Here is a 22,898-nt window from a genome sequence, read left to right on the forward strand (position 1 = left end):
GCTCATAAAAAGTCAAGTCATGGGTAGTCGAAAGAAGAAAGGAAAACTATGACACGTTGAAAAATCAGTTATAATATATTTCGCGAATGAATACACCGTAACGATCCACGAGTTCGTGATGACGACCATGAAAAAAACATTTTTTTTATACATGTTATGATACGGTAATACATGTACATGCATTTTTTAGGGCATTATGCTTTGGTATGCATTTACCTTCATGGCGCATTCACAATCAATTATCATTCCATTTTCCCACAAAAAATATACATCGCAACTTTAGTTTTGCATTATTTAACAGGCACGGGTAAAAAAAACGGGCAAGAAATTAAGATGCGATATTTAAAAAAAAATGGGTCTCTGCTAAAAAAATCATACAGTAGACTCTTTAATTGATATATCTAAAAGCCTGTTATGTACAGAACCACACTTATAAATAGGAGCTCATTTAATTACGACAGCAACATGAAAACACCTGCAAGACCAAGTGCTTCTTTAAAACTTTTATTATCCGGTATTGTTAGTGTTACATGTTTTTTTTCTACTATTTTGAAGAAAAAACACGGTTTAAAAGAATTAATACTATACTTTTTCGACATAGATAAGTGAATAGTTTCAATTTATATGAAGATGCATGCACGTACATGTATACTTTATAAAGTGTTTTGCAGCAGGAAACCCCAAATGTATTCATATTGAAATATTAAATAGGAGGTGCATGCATGATGTAATAAAGAATACGGAAAGTTTCGTCAAATTCTAAGAAACTGTTTAACAGGAGTTGCGGATTAGAACGGGGGACGGACACCATGATCACTGTATACATCAAGCTTTTGGGATATTAAAAGAACGGATATGGCGAACCGTAACAAATGCACCAGCGTATAACCTAAATACAAATTAGTAAATACTTTCAAGATTCACCAAGTGTAAACACAATGGTACTTTAAGTATGCTCTACTACACAAGTTATAACATCCACGGCAACAGAACGATGACAATTTACAAGAACAAACTAATAAGTAACATAACGATAAAAATACACATTAATGACCAACATCGGGCTGCGGACAGGCACATCAATTTGCAGTGGCCGTAAAACCACTCCCTTGAAATGTAAGGTCAAAAATGAGCTGAAACAACAAAAACACTACGAAGTTAAAGCAATAATACATTCAATTCTCTCTATGGAATATCTCAACATGAAACGTATAGACAAAATGAGACAAGGCATGTTTTTTTTTGTCACATCTGTTACCCGCCCGTGGTTATCACCATCCCTCGAGCCCCCAGACTCTCGGTCTCAATCAAGACCTAGACTGATAATAGATATATGATAACTCATGTTGTAATATACAAGTAATACCTTCGTGACCGAATTCAAGTAAGATAAGATCGACAAGGCATGATTTTATTGAAAACATGGGTCGCTTTATCGTATTTATTGTGTATTTAACCACAAAATCAACATTTGCAGCCTACTGTAGCGGTAAGGTAAGAATTTCTGGGTGGCATAATTTTCCATATAATATGTATAATTCCACGATAATTTTTGTTTTACAGCATCTGAAAGTTATGAAAGACTTGACGTTTTAACCACATTACATACAAAGAAAAGTACCATTTAAATTATTTTTAAACCACAAAGTGGTAAAACGCATGAATGAAACTGCTAACAAGATCTCAAATTGACTGATAAAAGCATCCCCCGGCTTTCATCGCGGAAGAACGCGTCCTTTTAAAGTGACATGGTTTTATTATATGCAAGAAATTATAGTTTTTCGGAAGGATGGATCGAGCTTTTTTGACAAAAGCTTTATGCTACTTAAAATTTCATTCGCTAAAACTTGAAAATTACTCCAGGGTGTCAAGTATTCTGAACTCAAAAATGCTTTCACTAATTTTCGTGAAACTTTTAAGATTGTTTGGAAAAGGAACAGGATGTTCCAATTTTACCAACAAAAACTCAATTTTCATGAAACTTTGGTTACCTGATTGTTTCTAATGATATACATGCACGCTCGCTTTTGCTTTTTGTAAATTTTTGAAATTTACATTTTTAATTTTTTGGGGCCTCTTGATGAATAAAATATGGGAAATTTTCCCTTTGGTTATTTATCATGTCAGATCCATGCCTTCCTTGTCACATATTTTGAACGATGAGTGTATTTTAGGGAAAGTTAATTTGAGGAATGTCTTCTAATTAAGCAGTACTTTCAATAATCATTGAGTTATCATAAATATTCATTTGAAGTGCTTGAATCAGTAAGTATCAGACAAAATGGAAAAAAAATAATGAAAAGACAGGAATTTGACAATGTGGGTCCATAGTTTATGGCCTAATGAAGACGAATTGACAGTGTCTGCCTTCACCTTAAAAGTATCAGAGGACGCAGAAAAGAGAGTTTAGTTACAGTAGAAGAATAGAGAGAAAGTGCAAATTTCAACCTCAAATTATTGACACTTGAACAATTCTGAATTTCAGAAAACATTTTTAATACGATTTCGTGGAAAGACTTGTGTATTCTTTTTCACCATGATTCACCCACTGCCTGATTCTTACAGAGAATAACACTTAAGTAAATAAAGATCAACATAAAGGAGTAAGTGTAACATGCACTGATGGCACAGCTCGATCTTTATTGTCTTTGTAGCCCGATCCCAATGCCAAACAGAATATGAACCCGATATACACCGCACCACCAACAAAAATCAAATCTGTGCAGAATGGTAACCTCTTCACTATAGGTCAACCCGGGGTCAGCCAGTTCTACATCGCTCATGTGTATGGTATGTCATTTACATAAGTGTCCGACTTTATATGTACATGTGTACCTATTTAAAAACAAGTACTATCATTAATAAAAGAAAACCGACTAAGTAAACTTTTGTTCCTTATACTTTATGGCAAGCCAAAGTGGAAAAAATGAGCATTTTCTAATATTAAAAATGTTACACAGGCAATATTATTCTCGTGAATGTCATGTGAATTAAGCTTCACGTTAAATTCATGCGAACTTCAAATGAAATTAACGTGATTTTCATGGGAATCCCACTTACATGTATTTTGCGTGAAATTCGTGACACATTTTATTTGCTTAATTCAGGTGAATATCACGTCAAATGAATGTACAAAAGATGTAAAATAATTTTGAGTGCATGTATCATGAATTATATTCTTTAGTAGACAATGCATTTCAGCAATTATTTTTAATGTGTTGCCATCTTTCCAGTTTTTATGTGAATCATGCAAAAATACAGTCAGTTTGTAATGAATTATTAAACGATTATATGATCGGGTGGTAAAATCTTTTTAAAGTGTCTTGTCATCTGCTCATATGTTGAAAGATGTAAAAACAACTCTTGCATGTAAATCTGCTCACTTACAGGAACACCATATGAGATGGGAAAGGCGCATGGTCAACTCATGGGGCAACGAGCTGTAAACATGATGGACAGTGTGTGGAAATATCTGGAAGACCAAGTGGTAGGCAGCAGAACATTTGTCGAAAAAAAAAAACACAACCAAAATGACACCCTACCCTCCAAAAAAAAAACAAACAAACAAAAAACAAACAAAAACAAAAACAAAAACAAAAACAAAACAAAAACACAAAAAAAGAGACTAAAGTTAGAAGGATGTTGATAAGTGCATTCAAAGAAAACTCGAAATACCAACCATTATTCTGGACCGGTAATTAGTATCGATTGATTGATTGATTGTGGTTTTCCGTCCTGCGGCAGATACTTGGTGCATTTCATGACGGGGAATAGACGCTGTTCGAGCCATTCAGCCGTCATTCTCTCTCCGAGATACCGCGTGCTTGACGAATATTACAGTAGTGACTACATGTTTTAAAGTCTTTGGTGCGACTCGCCCAGGGATTGAACCCGTTCAAAGCGACCGCCACCAGGGCGGTGGACCATTTATAAGTTTTCTAGGAAATTAGTTGAACATGAAGTGAAAGATTGAGATGATAAGAGACGAATACATATAAATAAAGGAAGTAGGGAGGAATTGGGTGCGTTTATTGACACAAAATGATGGGTTGGTAAACACTTTTGTTTGGCTGTTACATAGCGCAGTAAAACTATGTCATTGCTGATACGTTATAACATACCTGTGATGCATTGGTGCATTGTTAACGCATTGCTATACAAGTAAAGGAGATGCTAACATAACAAACCAGTCCTATTTAGGAACATGTTTTGTTTACAGAAGTTCCGTACTCGTAAAACTGAAATAGAAATACTCAAGTTTAAAAATATTTAACTCTATGGCGACTCCGATCGAAGTCTTATGATCTTCTTGTCAGGCAAAAATTAAAGAAGATGCGAGTTTCCTATTACCCTACCCATCATATTTTTTCAGCTAATATAGTGTACCCTGAAGTTAGCAATTGTTCGGGGTCATTTTTCAATAATCACTGTTAAAGTTAGAATATTCCCTATATATAGACTCAATGTAAATAGTAAAATAAAATAAATAAATCCCCACCTACCTACCCTACTTTTTCAAAGGTTTAATAGGAAACGCACATTTTATTTTTTGGCCTTATATGGAATTTTACATGAAAGGTCTTCCGTTCCGTTCTAAGTTCATAAACGGTTTAGTCCTTTTCACAATTCCTTCTTCACAGACAGGCGCAATCAACAGCACGGTACACATATTTAAGCCATGGTTTCTGAAGGATGTAGCTGATTTTGGGTAATTATGTTTTTCAAGCGTTAAGAGGGTATCCAAGCAAAAACAGGTAGTGGGTGGCACATGACAAATTTTGTTTTCAATTTTTTCCCCACTATTTCATATCACAAATGCATCCTTCCCTAAAATTGAATGTTTTTTTTTTTTTTTATTTTCTGCTACGATTAAAGAGGAATAAATTACATAGGACGCATCGAAATTCATTGAAAAATGGAGATAACTCTTTAATTTTAGCAAAATATGGTTGCTTTGTTAGGGACCATTTTTAGAGACATCCATTGTCGATTTAAAGAAACTATACGTATGAAATTTACATTATATTGGAACAAATAGTTCCTTAGGATAAAATTTACCCTGTGCCACCCAAATCATAGGATCTGCCTGATTTTTACATGGACAGCCTCTTAAAAGCTAGTAAAAAATCTCAAACGAAATTAACCGGAGAGAGACATCCTTAAATTAATATGATAATCATATTGTCAGCAATGCATGAACGTTCAATTGTCTGTACCAAAAATAATTACTGTATCATAGCTGATGTTTCTAAGACCCATGACCATCGTTCAAGCAAGGATTTATATATAGTATATTTAACTCCTTGTTCCAAGTGTAAAAAAATATTCCATTTCCAATTACTTTGATCTTGAACTTGGACAAATCTCCAGCAAAACCACATGGCCTCTTTCTTACGTACAATAGCACACTTTCTGAATATAATCAAGTTTTGAAAAAATATGCATATCACACTAGTTGGTATAAGAACCAACCGAAACGCGAATGCATTCCGATTTCGAGGAATGCTTGGAACCAGGAGTAAGGAGGTTATCAAATGAATATCAAGTACCATTCTGTGTAAGAATCAGGCAATGTGTGGCACATCATTTGTCTCAATTTGGTCTTTCATGCCTCAAATATATTTAATACATCTAGAAAACCAAAAATAGGTATTTAAATTTATCCTGCAGCATCAGTGAAATAGATATTTTTGACTGCTTGTATAGGGAAAAAAGTGCAGGAAAATTTTCCCGCCATTTTTTCATTGTGCATTTCAAATAAATTTGACCTATCAATATATTAAAAAAAGCATTTTGATGGTTATTTGTAGAGGTTGTGAAGGATAATGCAATAAAATCTCTTCGTTTTTTTATCCAATTTACCTGATTTTGTGACCGAGAAATACTTAAAATCGTGATTAAATTATAGCCTAGATGCTGCTTTGGATCTGGAACTCGATATCACTGTGCGTTTTACTCGACCAGAATTCTACGAAGAAGCCCAAGGACTTGCAGATGGATCAGGAGCTGATATAAAGGTGAGTTAATACCCGATGCATGACGAAAGAACATCTCATGCGACCACAACGTATGCTGTTGGACAAAATTCCATGCACACATTATTTCTTCAAATTTATAGTAAACAAAAATGGTGCAACCTTTACATACATTCCCACAAAATTAATACAATTTTCTAAAAAGAGATTCATTTTACCACCCGACCCCTTTTTGTTTGAAAATGATGTTTATTTCATGCATTTGGGGGGGGGGGGCGGTGCCTTGGACTCTCCTTTCCTAAACCTCTGGATCCACGCCAAAGTAAATGTATTACATGGCTTTCAAAACAAAACTAAACTAGAAAACAATAATATTTAACACAAACTAAACAAAACCATAGCGTGTAAACATAAAACAAATGTTCTTATCCTTTTTGCTATGGCATATTTTTGTGTCCCTAACGAAAATTAACTTTTTTACTATTCTAATACAACATATGTATTCTTAGTCCTGATCTTACGGTGTTTATTGAGAATAAAGAGTTCTATATTTACTTACATGTAGCTTCATGTCTCCAAAGCAAGGTTTTTTGCTTGAATGAAATTGGTAGCATAATTAAACAAGACACTTGGTTTGGTGATGCAAAATCTTTTTTTTTTCTTTAGTGAAAAAATCTTGAACGGTAGATATTAACATCAAATCACTAAACAATGTATAAAAATTTGACTGTTGTGTTACTTGGCACTGTGAATGATGTCAAATCACTATCGAACTTAGACTAACATGCGTGGTTTTCCAGTCGTTCCGGCCCCAAGTCGATCCGGCCTCATTTTAAAAGTCGTTCCGTACCCAAAAATAAAAAATATTTAATTTTACCAATTAGTCAATGAATTTAGATAAATTATTTGAGATTTTACCGAAGTCGCATATTTTTTTTATAAAGATTAGTCAACAAATGTGTATTCATAATGTTTCCGTCAAGAACCATAGACATTGTTTTTGTAATGTTTTATCGCATTATTTCATAATTAAGAGCATTAATAAAGATTAAGAGAGTGCCGGAACGACTTTTCTGTTGTTGTATTCAGTTCTTTCATGATCATTCAACATCGTCTTGTTTCCAAGTGATACATATATATATGTATATATACAATAAAAAACTGGGGCCGGAACGACTTGCATCCCATGCGTGTAATTATTGTATTCAACTGAAGCGACTGCTTAGATATTATCCACAATCCAGAGTCGAGATTTGCAAAATACCCCGACAGTCAAGGTGGGGGGTATAAACGTCGAATAGGCATTGTTTCTTTCTCATCATCCTATACAAAGACTTTGTATGTCACGTACGTGGAGAAGAGGCAGATACTACGACTCCATGTCTTTTCGTCCTTGATGCCTATTCATATGCCTATGGACGATAACGACTATATACGGTTATTGATACATCTTTTCATAGAAGAAAATGTCGTCACAGACCTAAACCATAGATTTGTGACATGCGGGAGTATTCCGAGTATCCGGACTTTCCGATAATGACGCACGTGATGCGGCAAATAAAAGTATAGGATATATATGTTTACATTATTTATTTACAATTCCGATTGAGATTTATAAACTACCTTAAAACAGTAGCACTTGATTTTTTCTTACTGTACAATATGTACAAATATGTTCAGTAAAATATAAAAAAAACTTAACAACATAACAATGGCCACCTCTCTAGCGACCAATTCTTTAAAACTTAAAAAAATAGTGGAGTTTATAATTCTTAGTTTGATAAAATGTCTCACAGAGATTAAAACTAGTTGCTTTCATGTTTTTCTAATGTTTGTTTTTGACAATGCAAATTTTTCATGTCCATTTAAAAGGCTATAAAAGTCATGACCCTATTGAAAGTTGGTTAAGATGGAGTCGAACACAATCTGTTTTGATGCTGCATGCGTGTGGGGGCCTTTGAGACCGCATGCACACTGTTGTCACATGGTGAATTCAACATATCTTTCGAATTTTGCAAATTCAAAATCTCAGCGTTTTCATGGCGTATCGTCTTTTCTCACCAGCAGTCCACGATTTTGATTTGATACGGAAGTGACGCAAGTCGGCAGAATGATCAGAATGTAGCATGGGTGTGTATCCTATAGGGTCACACAATTCCTGAAATTAGTAAAATACTTTTATCAGATTTAAAGGTTACAAAAGATAAAATCAGAACAAGTCGCTGTCTAGATCATGAAGGGAAGCAACATTTGAAATCTGTTACTGATAACTAAAATATATAAATTTTCTCTGTAATTGAATGATATCCAGTCCCTACAACTTAACTCTATTTATAACTGTAACTCAAACAAGTAACCAATCAGTTAGGGACAATTGTTGGAACATTATACAGACAGATCGGGCATTTTCAAACAGAAGGGAGTGCACGCATTTCCTGCCAGAAATATTAGTGTCCACTCAGTATTTTTTGTCTTAATGTTTGGGAAAATTTTGCGAAAAGAGAATAGCGACTGGAGCATATTTTCTAATTCAGAATTTGTCTAGACTAGATTGTTACTGGTATTAACAGAATGAAGAATTAACCAACTGAATGAAACAGAATTATATGGTCAAGAAAAAAGAGAAATTTTATCGGATTTGTTCATTATGAATACCTTATGATTCTCAAAAAATGCCTTGTAACCTCCATGTAGAATGTAGACTTCTGGGTAATTTAGTGCAGGATAATGCTCTTTGTTTTGCTCTCTGTCTTTCTGTCTTAAAAACCTGCACCTGTTCATAAACAGAAGAGTGGTTCATAAAGATTCAGGGTGGGGGCGTGCTGTGAATTGGGAGGGTGAAATATAATTATTTTTGTTTCTCCCCAGTGATGTTGTTGTGATTGAGACGTTGCTACTCATTCCGCCATAGTTAAAAAGTTGGAATGCACAATCATGTGATCAGAAAGGAAATATGGCCCTAGTCATAAATATTTCTTGGTAGTGCCATACTTAAAGTTTTTTGTTCAAAATTACTTTCTTTTAAGGGCGTCTTTGTCCATAGTTGGAAGCTGAACACGTCGAAAGGCGTTAGCTTCCTCTCTTGCTAACCGCTGCAGACGGACCTTTCGAAATTCTCAGACGCTGTTTGACCGAAAGTGTCGCTTAAAATCATTCAGTTTCCCATTCATTGTAAGATTCTTGCATTTTCTGAAAGGGCTGTCAGCAGCTTCCACAGTAAGTCCCAAGAGTCAAACGCTGCTTGGCACTTGTAATGATCCGCGATTTTGTATGACTGTGGTTGCTTTTGTCTATCTCTTTGATCCAAAAACAGTTTTCCATATAATATTTCACTTACTATGTTAGATATGGATAGTGGGTATTTTCAACACATCCCTCTGTTACTATAATTACTAATACTCACAGTTTTGGTGCTCTCTCTGAAGAAAATTCGCAATGGAAGACAAGTATATGTCGTTTATCTCCGACATGGGGAGTTGTTTGAGATGATAAAAGTTCTAAAATGCTTTCATGAGTATAACAATTTCCTGCACCCTGAAATCATATGATCATAAATTTCTTCATACTAATGTTATTTTATCTCAGCAACATTTCCAAGTACATGTATAAAATAGACCAAACTGGATTTACCCAATTGTTCATCCTGGATTGTTTTAAATCATACATCATCGTCATGCCTTTTTATTTAAAATTTTATCCTATATTCCCCCATAAAGATATATGATTGCTCCCTTATGTTCTTATATACTTACCATTATGTGACCACCAATATATTCATATGGGTATCTGCAGTCGATGACGTTGTAGCTGTCTATCACGTGATCATATTCTCCATTCAGCAACCCAGACATCTGAAAGAATTATAAGAGAAACGCGTTTGGTCAGTGAAAATGTTTAAAATTAACTAGTAATACTGTAAGCAACCCCCAAGAGAATACCCCTCTCTCCCCCAACCCACTTTAAGTAAACAGAACATCTTATTAAACCATTAAGTAGAGTTGTATTTGGAGGAGTATCTGGATAGACGAATGGACAGACGGACAGGCAGAGTGATTCTTATATGTAACCCAATACTTTGTTTGCGAAAGTATAATCAATGAAATATTCCAAATTTGAGCCGACAAAAATTATGGCACAGATGTGGGTAAATCCGGTAAATAAATAAAAATCATACTTTACTGTTGCATAATATAATACACACACATCTCAAGGATTAATAATTTTTCAAATGAAGCATGTTTCTAAACTGACATACCGTTTGTGATAAAATGCTTTTCAAGTCTGGATGTTGACCTTGAACTGTGGGTAAACAATACGTCCTAGACCCGTCAGCAATGAGGTCACGACATTCACTAAGCCGAGTGACCGCACTTTGTATTCCGCACATAGGACTGTCTTCAAATAATCTTGACTCGGCCGTTCTGGTGGTATTTTGTATACCACTCATTGGACTAACCTCACAACATTTGTTATCAAATGATGTTTCCATTAAATTTTCTTTATTCAGTCTATTTTCTGTAGTCTGTATTCCTCCCGGGATTCCCCCCATCGGGCTGTTCTCACTTAGTCGACACAACGACGGTCTAATTGCTTTTAATGAACTTTCTTTATAACATGGTTCGTCCTTTCAATAAAAATTATACAATAATGAGCATGCAACCAAAAAAAAAAAAAAGAAAAAAAGAAAACTCAGAAACGGAATAATGGAATTTTATTTTGAGCAGTACATTATAGGTTGTCTATTCATTGTATTACTAGAATTACGAGTTTTAAGAAACAGGCAGTGGGTAAAACATGGTATGAGAAAAAAACACCATTTTGAAAGGTTGATTTGACTATTTGTACCATCAGAATAAAGGGGAAAAGACAAGATTTTCATTGTCACTTTGATAAATTGAATTATAATTTCATTGAAATGCACTTGAAAATAGTTAAACAGCAAGATATTTTACGTGTTTCATTGAACAGATTCATTTACCATAAACTTCATCTTTATTGTTGAAACTGTTTTGCAACATGACATATACCTACCTAAAATTTTTTTTTCATTTTTGAACAATTTGATTTTTAAAAAAAGTTCCTGTCTATCACCCATACTATTAATTCTAAAAGATATTTCTGCTCAGCTGTAAGAGGATTAAAAAAACTATGTGCCCATTATACAATTGCACCAGCCCAGCAATCTGATAAATATTGAACGGTCCATTATCTCGTAAACATACACTGAAAATATCTTACCCCAAATGAAAAGGATCGTTTAAAGCTAGAGTCGTCACATCTCTGAAACTTCGGTGACGGCGAGTTTTCCTCATCGCATGGTCTTTTAGAACTGAACAGAGAATTCTTCACTCTCCTTCTTGGTCTGTGGATCTGGAAAAGAAATCATACATTTTTATTGGTTTGAACTCTATCAAAAGTTCTTCCTAATACATGTAGATGAGCATATTCATCCCCACATCATAATTCTTTTTTTCGGGAACTGAAAGAAGAAAATTCCATAAATACTGTAAACTGTTAAAAGCAAGTGCTAGAATCTGTTAGAATCTCGCAAAATTGAATAATAATTTATCATGTTCAGAAAAACTCACGACTCTGACAAAGTGGGCACATAGTTTATGGTATGTTGTAATTCAACTTATTTAAACTGTATTTAAACAGTGCCATTTGAAGACGTAACATATTATTCTCATAAAAATGTCCACTGTCCACCAACCAGCCCTTTTTCCAATAATACCCAGAAAACTGTACCCAACACCCGACAAATATTTTTTTTTATTACTGTGGCCTCGGTTAATAGTATTACTGTTCTAGCTGAAAAGCCTCGATCAATATCACTGTTGCTTACCTGAAAACATATATCTGGCGTCAGTGATTGAGATGGATTGTCAGAACAAAGGGCGGAGAAACGTGGAACGGGCATATCGTCCGGTAACTGAAAAAATAAATTACAAATGTTGGATGTAGAATTGTCTCAACAAAAACAAACTAATAAATTAAATGGCCAGGCCAGTAGAGATTGAAGGAGTTTCTTTAAGATTTTGTAAAGCTGCGGTCTACAGTTGTGTTCCTGGATGCAGTGATCGAATGAGAAAAAATAGTAGTCCCAATTCAAATTAGATTTAGCAAATTTCGCTTTTTGACAAGGTTATATACATTGTAATCTTGAAATATTCATTTACAGTCATTTCAGTGAAATTAAAACAATTTCATTTTACCAAAATAATATAGCAAACATGGTTATGTTTCCCACATAATCTCTTGAGGTATCGATAGTGTAAACTATTTCATTGATGTCTTCTGGCCATGTTTTATCCACTGCCATATTCCTACAACTTGAACTTAACATTAAAAAACTGAAACTAGGTAATAGGCTTACACTTAAAATGTAGCCCTAACGCAAATGTTACGGTTACATACATGCGTGCCACCACTCATTTTTCCGTTGCATGTTGTTAACATAAATATCTGGATACCATGAGGTCCATTACCGCAAATCGAAAGTCTCACATAACATGAGTGGAACCATACCATTCTCAATGGAGAGATCAACGTAATGATCGAGTTTAAGCCTATCCGGTACCTTAGAAACGTCCTATCCGGTACCTTAGAAACGTACCTTTTTCAATTCCATGCCAATACCGGAATCTTCATCGTCGTCAGCAGCAGTGAACAAGTTTTTCTTCATTTCTGGAGTTATTATGCTGAGGACTTCATCCATTCCATCTTTGGTTGGCGTGCTTCCACTATTCAGAGTGCTGGAGAGCCTGCATGTACATGTATTGAATGGATAAGCATAGGAGGTAAACTTGCTATAAAACCACAACATGCTCAACGAGTACCTCTGAGGTTGAATTCATGTTTCGGACCAAAAAAAAATATTTCATAATAATAAAAACAAAGCTGTGAATAATAGGCATGTTTAGCACTATATTACAGTTAAGCAAAGAGAACATACTCAATTTGATAATGATAAGCATAACGACTATATGCTCTTTTAGTTTGTTTTGTTTGTTTGTTGGGGTTTAACGTTCGCGCAGCAATATTTCAGCTATATTCAGACGATGAACATGAAATTGATGATAAAATGAACATGAAATGATGATGAAATCAAAAAGGGATGGGACACAAGGACAATGGGGTCGACAAATTTTGATTGCCACTGGAAATAGGAAGAGATGTGTAGGGTCGGACAATTTAGCCTCCTGTGGCGGAGCCCTATGGTTCCTACTCCGGGAGAATACCACAGTAGGGTTCTTTAACGTGCGAGGAACGTGGCATCTTTCCCAACACGGTGAACCACTATGGTTTGCGGTCAGGTTTTCCGTATTATAGCCTGACAACCCCAACATGTAACACACCAGGGGTACTCCATTCCACCACCTGGGGCACACATCCCAGTTGCTTTGTGGGCAGAGCACTATTTAGTCAGAAAAAATCTAATATAATAATAGGAGTTGCGGTATGATTGCCAATGAGACAGTCATCCACCAAAAACCAAGAAACGAACTATTAAACTTCTACAGGTTACCACACGGTTTTAAGTGATGGGTAACCCATACCATAAAGCAAGTTGTAAAAGGACCGAAAATAAAAGAAGAGAAACTATTCATAAAAGACGAAAATCGACTTAACCTTTAGAAAAAACGTAAAACGAATAACAATGAACATAACAAAAAAAATAACGACAACTCCTGGAGTACAGGTTCCTGGCTTGGGACTAAGTCGTATATAAGCTTTTTGTTGCTATCAACATTCTGGAGAAACAGAAACAGACATAGAACCATCTTAGAAACCAGATTGAACCAACTCTTCCTAAAACCATTTTTATCCCCTCGACTGGGTCAGTGAGAAGAATTTGTTACCCTTTTTAATCGAAGAACAGAGTTCATTATAAACAGCTAAAAGTGACTGTCAAAATGATGCCTGTGTATTTTGGATTCTTTTAGTTTTCTATTTAAAAAGATTCGACTATTGAAGGGACTGAAACAGACGTGAACCAAAAGTTACAAAATGTACAAATTGCAATATTAATTATTGACGGATCCATGGTGTTTCAGGAGTAGGATACCTTTCCCTTTTGTCGGAAAATTGTGTTAAGGAGGTAGACCTAAGGTAAGACACTTAACTCTCAAAATCAGTGATATGTTTGCATCATATTCAATTTCACCAAAGCCTATCAAGCTTTTCTTTGAAACACAATAAAATCAGTCCAAGTTACTTCGATGCTTACACGAGTTTGATGTAAAATAGTTAATAAAGACGTTCCAATGATTTGTAAGAGTTGTTTCCCTTACTCTAGGTCTACCTCCTTTAATTTAGAGAATTCAAAGAAAATTGTCAAATAATAGCCTGGGCCCTTCGAAAATCTCGGGATCCTCGCCTGATTAATCATATTGTTTTTGACTCAATTTTGATTCAGTTTTTGCATCTAAATGACGAAATATTTTATATTTAATTTTGGGAACAAGAAGTTGACGCTAAATTGTGAAGTCAAGAAGTTACTATACTTACGAACTTAGACGTGACATTCTGTTCCAGATGTCTTTGAATCCTAGATATCAAATAGTTTGATATAAAAATCACGGTGTTGAAGCTTCCCAATGTTTAGTTTTTAACCTCGCTGATGCAATGTGGTTTTAGTCACTCTTAGTATCCAATTTACAGACAATTCTACATTTACTTGTATATATCCGTGAAAATTTCAAGCTGAAATATTCGATTTGATTTGTTATTTCAAATTCTAATATATTGTTGATTTACCGCTAATGCATCCATATTTATATTCAAAACACCGTAGATTTCTCGGGGCACTGAGTATTGTATTAGAGATTCACTCAGTCTTACATCCGTTAAAAGAGTTCATCGTGCTCAATTCGTCACCTGGTTAGGCAATTAATCACCCATTACAACTAATTAATGAAAGATAATTAGTAATTTAGTCATTTCATATAATTAGCTGTTTAAAGGTGAGATTGTAATTACATGTACTTTGTTTACAATTTGAAAAAAAAAGTAAAAATGTATTTGTGTTTTATTTTTCGAATGAGCTGACAGTTTAAATTATAAGTTGCAAAACAAAACCGTATTATAGATAATACAACTTACATGACTTAGTATAAATGGAGTAAAATTAATATTTCAGTGGAATTAAAATGTTAAAATTAATGCATGTAACCAATGTAAAAATTAAGAAATGTATGACACTGCTTTTTTCATCGCAAAACTTAATTTAGGGACTGGTGTTATGATAAACTATATACAAGTCAGGAATTGAGTCAAGCTAGGAATAAATTCTTTAAAAAATATCACCCAAACCGTTTAAAAATCGTAAGTATCACATACATACTATATGTGAATAAAAAGTGATGACGAATGCAATAAAATTCAAGGGAATTAACCCGAACACAACCCCCAAAAAGTGCATGTCCCAAACCGTTTTTGTATGTATTTTTAGTACATACACCTGGGAGTTGTGTACCACAATATGATATTAACTTACTTGCTGTCACCAGTCCACAATTGCAACTAGGTTAATAAATAAACATTCTTGGAATCTCCAATTTATGCATACGTAAGCAGATGTATGGAACTTGAAGTTGTTTGTAAATGAGTTATGCACCTTTTCGCGGTCTTTTACTAGCTTTGTGACGTAATCGAGACGAAGGGATATTTAAAAAAAAAGAACCCAATAGAATAACATAAAAATAGATCCGAAAAAAAATACATAACTGTAACCATCCCATGAAGTCTGTGTTTGAAGTACTATATCTCGTCAAATAAAACATGACTGTTCTGAGTATATGTACAGTTTCAGCTGTGTCCAGCCGTAAACTTATTTTTATAAAATCACTGTGCTATAAATATTACTCGCCAATTCAATGAATGCGAGAAAAAAAATGTTGCGTTGGTTTTGTGTGTGTGTTTATTTATTTATTTTGTTTTTGTTTTTGAGTATTGTTAAGATGTGTTTTTCTTTTCATTTTCAGAAAATCTTGAGAATCCATATGATAGGAGAGTTAACGTAAGTTGCATTGTACGTCCGTCAGTCTGCCCTAACATGGCATCTAAATATACTTATGAGTAGACAACAAAGACAACAGTGTTGGACAAAACAATGAGAAGAGAACAATACCAAAGTCAGAAGAACCAAAACGAAATAAAACAATCAAATATAAACATTAAACAGATGAACCTTTCTGTTTTCTTTTTTTGCAAATACGACGGATATATTACACCCATCCTCTCAAGTCAAAATTTTAAGTCTACCTTCGCTCTTTGGGGGAGCAGATTCAAAACCCTGACTTGAGAGGAGGATTATATACACAATCACTGAAATAGAGAAAAATAAAAAATGCGATTTCGATAGTAACGAATGGCCAATACTAAAGTGCCACGCGGTGAAAAAAAAAAACCAAAATGCAAACAACGAGAGTGTAACATATAGACCTTCGTCTGCTTTAAATTACAAACAGTATGGTACTGTTGGGCGTCTATTTCCATTCTTTGAAAAATGAGGAGTTTGTACACAAATAATTTATGTAGAAGTACATTTACTAGAATGGACACACGCTGTGCTCATGACGTTTACGAAGCATTATATTCCATGTAAAAATCCCGATTCCAGGTACCTGCGGTAAAAATATCACGACCTATGAACCTAGCTGTGGTAACAGTTTCATTTTGATTTGTAGGAAGGGTGATTGTTCCATGTTTGGTGCTTGGGGTAAAAGTGTACCCGTCCCAGGGTCACTATTACAACTCCGAGCATTAGATTGGAGTGTGGATGGTGAGTGTACATAATCGAAAGCCACAAGGAAAAAGACAAAGTCTTGTACAAAATCTTTAACATTAAGGTTTTTTTTTTACCTCGAAATCAAATTAGGCGACACATACCGTGTTTAAATCAAACTTCTAAAGTGTGTCAAGCCAACATCATTTTGAAAAAAAAAAATGAAAATCTATGTACAAAAAAATATTAGGTATGATCTACCTTAAAGAAGAAATAAAAATAAAACAGTTTGCTACAGTTTTACAGTAAACAATAGCATTGCTTTGTTAAAAATGTTACGGGTACTACCATTTGTTTTTTACAAAGAGGCTAGGATCAAATTTGAAATAAAAGGCAGGATTGAAATTTAAAAAAAAATGAAAAGTCAGGACAGGCCATAATTAGAATAAAAAAAAAGAATTTCAGGATCTATCTTTGTCCTAAAAAAAAGGCAGCAAAAATAAAAAGAGGCAGGATATAAAATCAAATAGTTGCTCCGTAAGTGAGGGTATTGTGTTATTTGTCGACATATTGTGTGTCAAATTTGTGTACACTAGTACGATATATTATTTAAATTTATTTAATTACGCAGGACCCTTCAAAGATTTTCCTCAAGTAACCGTCTACCACCCGAAGGACGGAAATGGTCACGCTTTTGCAAACTTTGGTTGGACCGGTTGGATTGGCTCGATAACAGGTACTCACCTATAAATAATATTTTTCATTTCAAAATTAAAAAAGAGCGAAGTGAAATTTGCTTTCAACTAACCTCGTTGACAGGTGTGACGATATTTGATTACCATCCATATCTGTACCGACATTCAGCTGATCCGACCCCGTCCGGGTCCGAGTACATGTCAAAAGAATAGGCCCGCAGCAGCGCTAAGCTTGTCGTAAAAGGCGAGTAAATAGTGCTCAGAACCCTGACCGAGGACTAGGGCGCCCTACCCACAAAGTAACTGGGTTGTGTGCCTCAGGTGGTGGAATGGGGTAACCCTGTCATATTACATGTTGCGGCCATATATACGGAAAACTTGACCGCAAACCATACCGATGCAAAGTGTTGGGAAAGATGTCGCGTTCCTCGCACGTTAAAGAACCCAGCTTTGATATTCGATAGGAGTAGGAACATTTGCCCGACCTTAGCCCCTCTCCCTATTTCCAGGGGCAATTAAAATTTGTCTTCCCAATTATCCTAACACCAACAATCAATCAATCCAGCTGCTCCAGCTTTCGAGTTTTTATCACAAAACTTTTTACTCCGTTTTGTTTGGAATTGCTGACATTACACAGACTTTCAAAGACACATGTAGGACTCGAGATTACACAAATGCCCCTAGGATTTAAGTACACGTATGCTGCCCATTGGTTAGGTTCGTCACCAGGAAATTATACGCTCGTGCATGGCTTTGACCTTATTGGCCACGATTTCAAACTGTCAAAGATGATATTGTTCTTTTATCGGACGTACCAACAACGACCAGCACAGCAGGTGCCTTTCAAAAAGCAGAAACTAGCTGCTCATTGACAACTTCCCGAAGCACCCCGGTTTTAGATGGTTTTCATGTGTATTGTGTGTGATTTGTTCTTTGTCTGTTGTGTTTAATTTTCTAGGCTTTCCTTTAACGCGGAGTTCCTCTGGTTGCCTGCCATTAATCTCTTAGTGACATGTTATTGATTAACCGGCCTTTTTGCAATTGGAAATGCTTTAAAAACGACATTTTATGACTTTTTTTGTCCTTGTGTACCATTTGTTTCTAATATATCATTATGTTATTTGTAGGCATGAATTCTAAAAGAATGGCGATTTCGGAGATCGGAGTCTCATTTCCAGACGAATCGTTCGGAAAAGAATCGAGATTTGGAATACCATTTACCGTAAGTATATCTAACAAAAAGCTATGAATGTTAAAACATCCGCAAACCCAATAACCACTTTCTTATTACTACGCATTACTTCGCTTCGTTACTTGCAGCTCATTGAAAAAGCAAAGCTCTTTCCGATGCACTATAATGATTTGCATATTAAAGAGGGCGATGCCAGAGGTGTATAAGTTTTGAAATAAAGAATATACCTTTGTATAGAATCTAGACGGTCTGCATGCATGCAGTTTCCCTGAATCCCAAATTTAGGCATGCGCTTTCCCCGTTAGATGTTATTTCATTCGTGGTTGTAGATAACTTCAGTCTCGAATGCAGTAGTCGATGAACATTAGTGATATATACTTCCAGGAGGTATAAGAATATATGCTGGACATGTACGTAGAATACCCCGCGGCTAATACGAAAAGATCTTTTTTGCCCGAGAAAATTTTTCTGTTTTTTTCAAGCGTAACCAAAACGTTTTTGTTTCCAGAACATACTCCGTGATGTACTGCAATATGACAGCACTATTGATGATTCTATAAATAGACTGTCATCGTCACCAAGGACGTGTGATCTTATTCTGGGTGTAGGGGATGGAAAGGTAAAAGCGTTTTTTTTTCAATTTCAAAGAAGTTTTAAGGAGGGATGTGATTGTCAATATCACTATTTATTTACTTTCAAGATTATTTTTTGTGAACCTCTCTGATTATTAACGCTTAGTGGCTCAGCAATTACTTCAATATGACTAAATTTAAAACTCTTTTCACCATCTTGAGCATGCGTAATATTTATCTTGAGCATGCGTAATTTTTAATATGCAAAATTTTGCACATTTTCTTTTCCCAGCTTGGAGAGTTTAGAGGCGTTCAGTATTCAGCATCAGTTGCTAATTTCATTGATGACATGAACTTAAAACCGGAAGCTCCTTGGCACCCGAAGATTAAAGACGTTGTTTATTGGGGTAAGGTCCCATACTTTTGTATTACATATGATTTAATTGTTATACTTATCATACAATAATTGCCTATATAGAGGGTGTTATCATGAAAACAGTACAGTGATATTGCCTGAAACGAAAAACAGGCGAAGACATTATAAATGTTGAAGGCAATGTCACTTCTCAAGGGCAGTCAATTTATCGATAAATGTCCTCTACATGAGCAACTACTGTGTTTATTTCATTGAAGAATCTGATGAGGGCATTATCGTGTGATAATGCTCTCCTGACATTTTAACGCATGTTAATGAATATATTACCATGTTTTAATCAATAAGAATAGCTTATTCTTCTCCGATATGAAAAAGAATATGTATATATCTATATCTATATCTATATCTATATATATATGATAGCATATTTTTTTAAGGATGCAAAAATCGTCGATTGATTATATTCTTTCTAATAAATATTTACGCTGAATTTATTTTAAAATATATAAATATAGTTATAGACAATTTTCATTCTAGTTTCATTAGGCAATAAAGTATGCATGGTCGTCTATGCCTAGTACAGAAGAAGGCGCGAAGATTGACATATCAATGGGAGTGTGCCAAAATAATCGATGGAAAAGTTTTAAAGGTCTTACCACGATCTATATCTTTTCTCGTCAACAAGAAAAAAAATGAACTTGTATTTGCTCTTTTTAACATACTTATTCACATGACTAGTTGACAACACATGACGAGTGGCGGCTTATATCGGGAATGTTGACCATGATAATTGTCTTCGACATCTGTTATGCCTTCAACAGCGGTTTTGGCATATTGTTCTTTTTTTTTCAGTCAATTCTGGTCTTCCTTGTGATATCACCATTTCAAGATAAAAGTTGGCACTGTGTAAAATATTATGGAAAGTCATAGACTTATTTACGACTTACTTGGCCTGGTACTTTTTTAGGTATGGATTGGCTTTGCCCGGGATTTAGTCAGACTCTAGCAAGACAACTGAACAAACATTACGGAAATATCACCGTAGAAAACGTCATACGTGACGTCACGTCCATCACCCAGACAGGCAATCTTCATATTGCAATTTATGACCTAACGAACAATGTGGCATATCTTGCCAATGCCAGATCTACAGGCGCTACTGGACCCATGTATGCTTATGAAAGGTAGCAGTATCGTTTCTCTTATTTATACACCTATGCATACTTTGGAAGCGGGATGTATTTAGTGATCATGATGTCCGTCCATCCGTTCTTTAGTCTACACATTTTTCGTAATAGTTTTCTCTTCCAACTACTTATCACAGTCAGATAAAATTGTGCAAGCATGCCATATCGCGTAATTTGATTAAAACTTTGTTTATATTTTAACCATGTGTTTTTTGTTTTTTTTTGTTTTTTTTTTGTTTTCTTATTTTGTTGTTGTTGTTGTTGTTGTTGTTGTTGTTTTTTTTTTTTGGGGGGGGGGGGGGCGACTATTGGAGCCGGGGTGTCCTTTAGTGAATTTTTTCTCAAAATGACTTTAGTTTCTTTTAATTTAGGATATGATTTAACATGACGGATGTTTCAAGAAAAGGATATATCCTACTTATAAATGCAATAGACTAGAGAAAGTATTTTTTACCACGAGCGCCGAGACCACGAGATAACACACTTTTGGCAGTTATCTCGATCGATACACACTGTCAATGATTCATGATCTTGTACTTTATATGTTTACCACACAATCAGTTGTCTACCTTATAGAGTCTACGTGTTAACCACGTGATTATTAATGAGCATGCGTGACATATACTTATGCGAGGTAGGTCTTGGGTAGTAAAAATCGTCCGTGCGAGATTCGTAAGAGTAGTCATGGACGTTAAAACCCCTTTAGTAGTAGAGTAGTAAAAAGAATTTTCTTCGCGGAAGTGAATGTAAAGTATGCTCATCGACTACCATGCTATTCATCAACCACCTTTATCATACCTCATATGTCAGTTTGCTGTATTGTGTTTTGTTCAAAACGAGAGTAATATGCTACTCTTTCACATATCTCAAAGGGGTGGTAGTTTTTCCCATCTATTAACCTCTCGTTACGACTTCAACTGGTTCCGGTATTATTAAGCACCAGTCCTATTTGAGTCGCTTTTACGTTTGGAGGAACGTACATAAGATAACTGGAATAACATTAACGCAAAAACAGGAGCGCAATGTACAAAAAGTTAGCCGATATCAATGAGGACGGCTATGTAAATGATCACTTGTCTTCTTAAGACTCAAAATCGACGAAATGATAAAAAAGACACTCCCATTTTCAAATACATGCAAATTTAAGAGAAAAAATTATCAATTAAATAAATAAATTAAACAAAAGACACATTATTTAAAAAAGAAAACATACAAAACTGATTGTTAGGTTTCATAATAAAAAATAAGAAATGGAACAATCAGTAAAATACAGTAAATTATATATAGCTAAGTTTGTTACTATAAGAAAATACATTGTCACCCTCGGCTACGCCTCGAGGAATCAGTGATTTTCTTGGGGTAACAAACTGCTCTGTTATCCTCTTATCTATATATTATTTATATGATACACTATAACACGAAAGGGTCTATTTCATAACTATGATTCTTTAGTTACTCTATTTACAGGACGTTTGTTAGAATGAATATGACAGAATTATTCAGCGTTCCTCCACCATCAGAAAATATTTCCAAATAAAAGTTTTACTGTGTCTTTGTGTGTAAATTTAAGCCGCCAAGAATTAAAAAAAAACATATTAGTATAATACTCAACTGCTTTCAAAGAGATATTTTAGGGGACGACGTGTTGATATTTTGTTAGGAATGAAGTGTTGTTAAAATAAATGGCTGTACCTTGAGAGTAGGGAAGTTTATTCTCTTTGGTTGATAAATCATGATATTAACCTCATCCAAATTCATTAATGGTATATTTCATCATGAATTAATAAAACCCAAATAACATACAAAATAAATACAAAAATAAACAAACAAATGAAAAAACAAAAAACAAAACAAAACAAAACGAAACAATAAAAAATGTTCTTATTAGATAGGCATTTGTTTAATTATAATTCACCCCTTTTGTGCCCGATGTTGACTGTATGTTGCTTATAGCAGCATTTGAAAAAAGTAGGAGGTACGCATTGTCATCAGTTAATAAAAAAATGTGTGAAAGTATCATTCAGCAGGCAATCTTAGCCATAGAGGAGTTGCGAATTAGTAGGCCCCCACCATGATAGACCAATAACAAAATGCACGTTTTGCATCAGGAAACCCCGAAAGTCATTCTGATGGAAAACAAAATAGGAGGCCTACAATGATATACGTGATAAA

General features: G+C 34.8%; 2 protein-coding genes across 2 annotated transcripts; one reads left to right on the forward strand and one right to left on the reverse strand.

Moving 5' to 3' along the window:
* Positions 1–1,335: 1,335 nt before the first annotated feature.
* Positions 1,336–22,276, forward strand: LOC148600124 (protein dcd1B-like). The gene is made up of 13 exons (XM_088559147.1): positions 1,336–1,494; positions 2,655–2,790; positions 3,390–3,487; positions 4,641–4,708; positions 5,909–6,017; positions 15,962–15,996; positions 16,667–16,761; positions 17,336–17,440; positions 18,527–18,621; positions 19,100–19,210; positions 19,456–19,570; positions 20,507–20,723; positions 22,194–22,276. The coding sequence occupies exons 1-13, from the start codon at positions 1,423–1,425 to the stop codon at positions 22,261–22,263; spliced, it is 1,326 nt and encodes a 441-aa protein (XP_088415273.1). The 5' UTR covers positions 1,336–1,422; the 3' UTR covers positions 22,264–22,276.
* Positions 7,551–15,713, reverse strand: LOC148600125 (M-phase inducer phosphatase 1-like). The gene is made up of 10 exons (XM_088559122.1): positions 15,475–15,713; positions 14,487–14,681; positions 12,592–12,739; positions 11,821–11,907; positions 11,214–11,345; positions 10,231–10,599; positions 9,728–9,826; positions 9,379–9,509; positions 8,631–8,748; positions 7,551–8,133 (listed from the first exon to the last, which is right to left on the reverse strand). Exons 2-10 carry the CDS (start codon positions 14,501–14,503, stop codon positions 7,996–7,998), a joined length of 1,239 nt encoding a protein of 412 aa, XP_088415248.1. The 5' UTR covers positions 14,504–14,681; positions 15,475–15,713; the 3' UTR covers positions 7,551–7,995.
* Positions 22,277–22,898: the final 622 nt, after the last annotated feature.

This window comes from Perna viridis, chromosome 13 (assembly GCF_037379345.1).
Source record: "Perna viridis isolate PV_CMFRI_1.1 ecotype Kerala chromosome 13, ASM3737934v1, whole genome shotgun sequence".
Lineage (NCBI taxonomy): Eukaryota > Metazoa > Mollusca > Bivalvia > Mytilida > Mytilidae > Perna > Perna viridis.

Coding starts and splice junctions, on each gene's coding strand:
- LOC148600124 (XM_088559147.1), top strand. CDS start 1,423: ATGGGTCGCTTTATCGTATTTATTGTGTATTTAACCACAAAATCAACA. Junction 16,762..17,335: donor ATTAGATTGGAGTGTGGATG/GTGAGTGTACAT, acceptor TTAATTACGCAG/GACCCTTCAAAGATTTTCCT. Junction 19,211..19,455: donor TGGGTGTAGGGGATGGAAAG/GTAAAAGCGTTT, acceptor TTCTTTTCCCAG/CTTGGAGAGTTTAGAGGCGT.
- LOC148600125 (XM_088559122.1), bottom strand. Junction 9,510..9,727: donor ATATTGGTGGTCACATAATG/GTAAGTATATAA, acceptor ATATGATTTCAG/GGTGCAGGAAATTGTTATAC. Junction 8,749..9,378: donor TCAGAGAGAGCACCAAAACT/GTGAGTATTAGT, acceptor GTTTATGAACAG/GTGCAGGTTTTTAAGACAGA.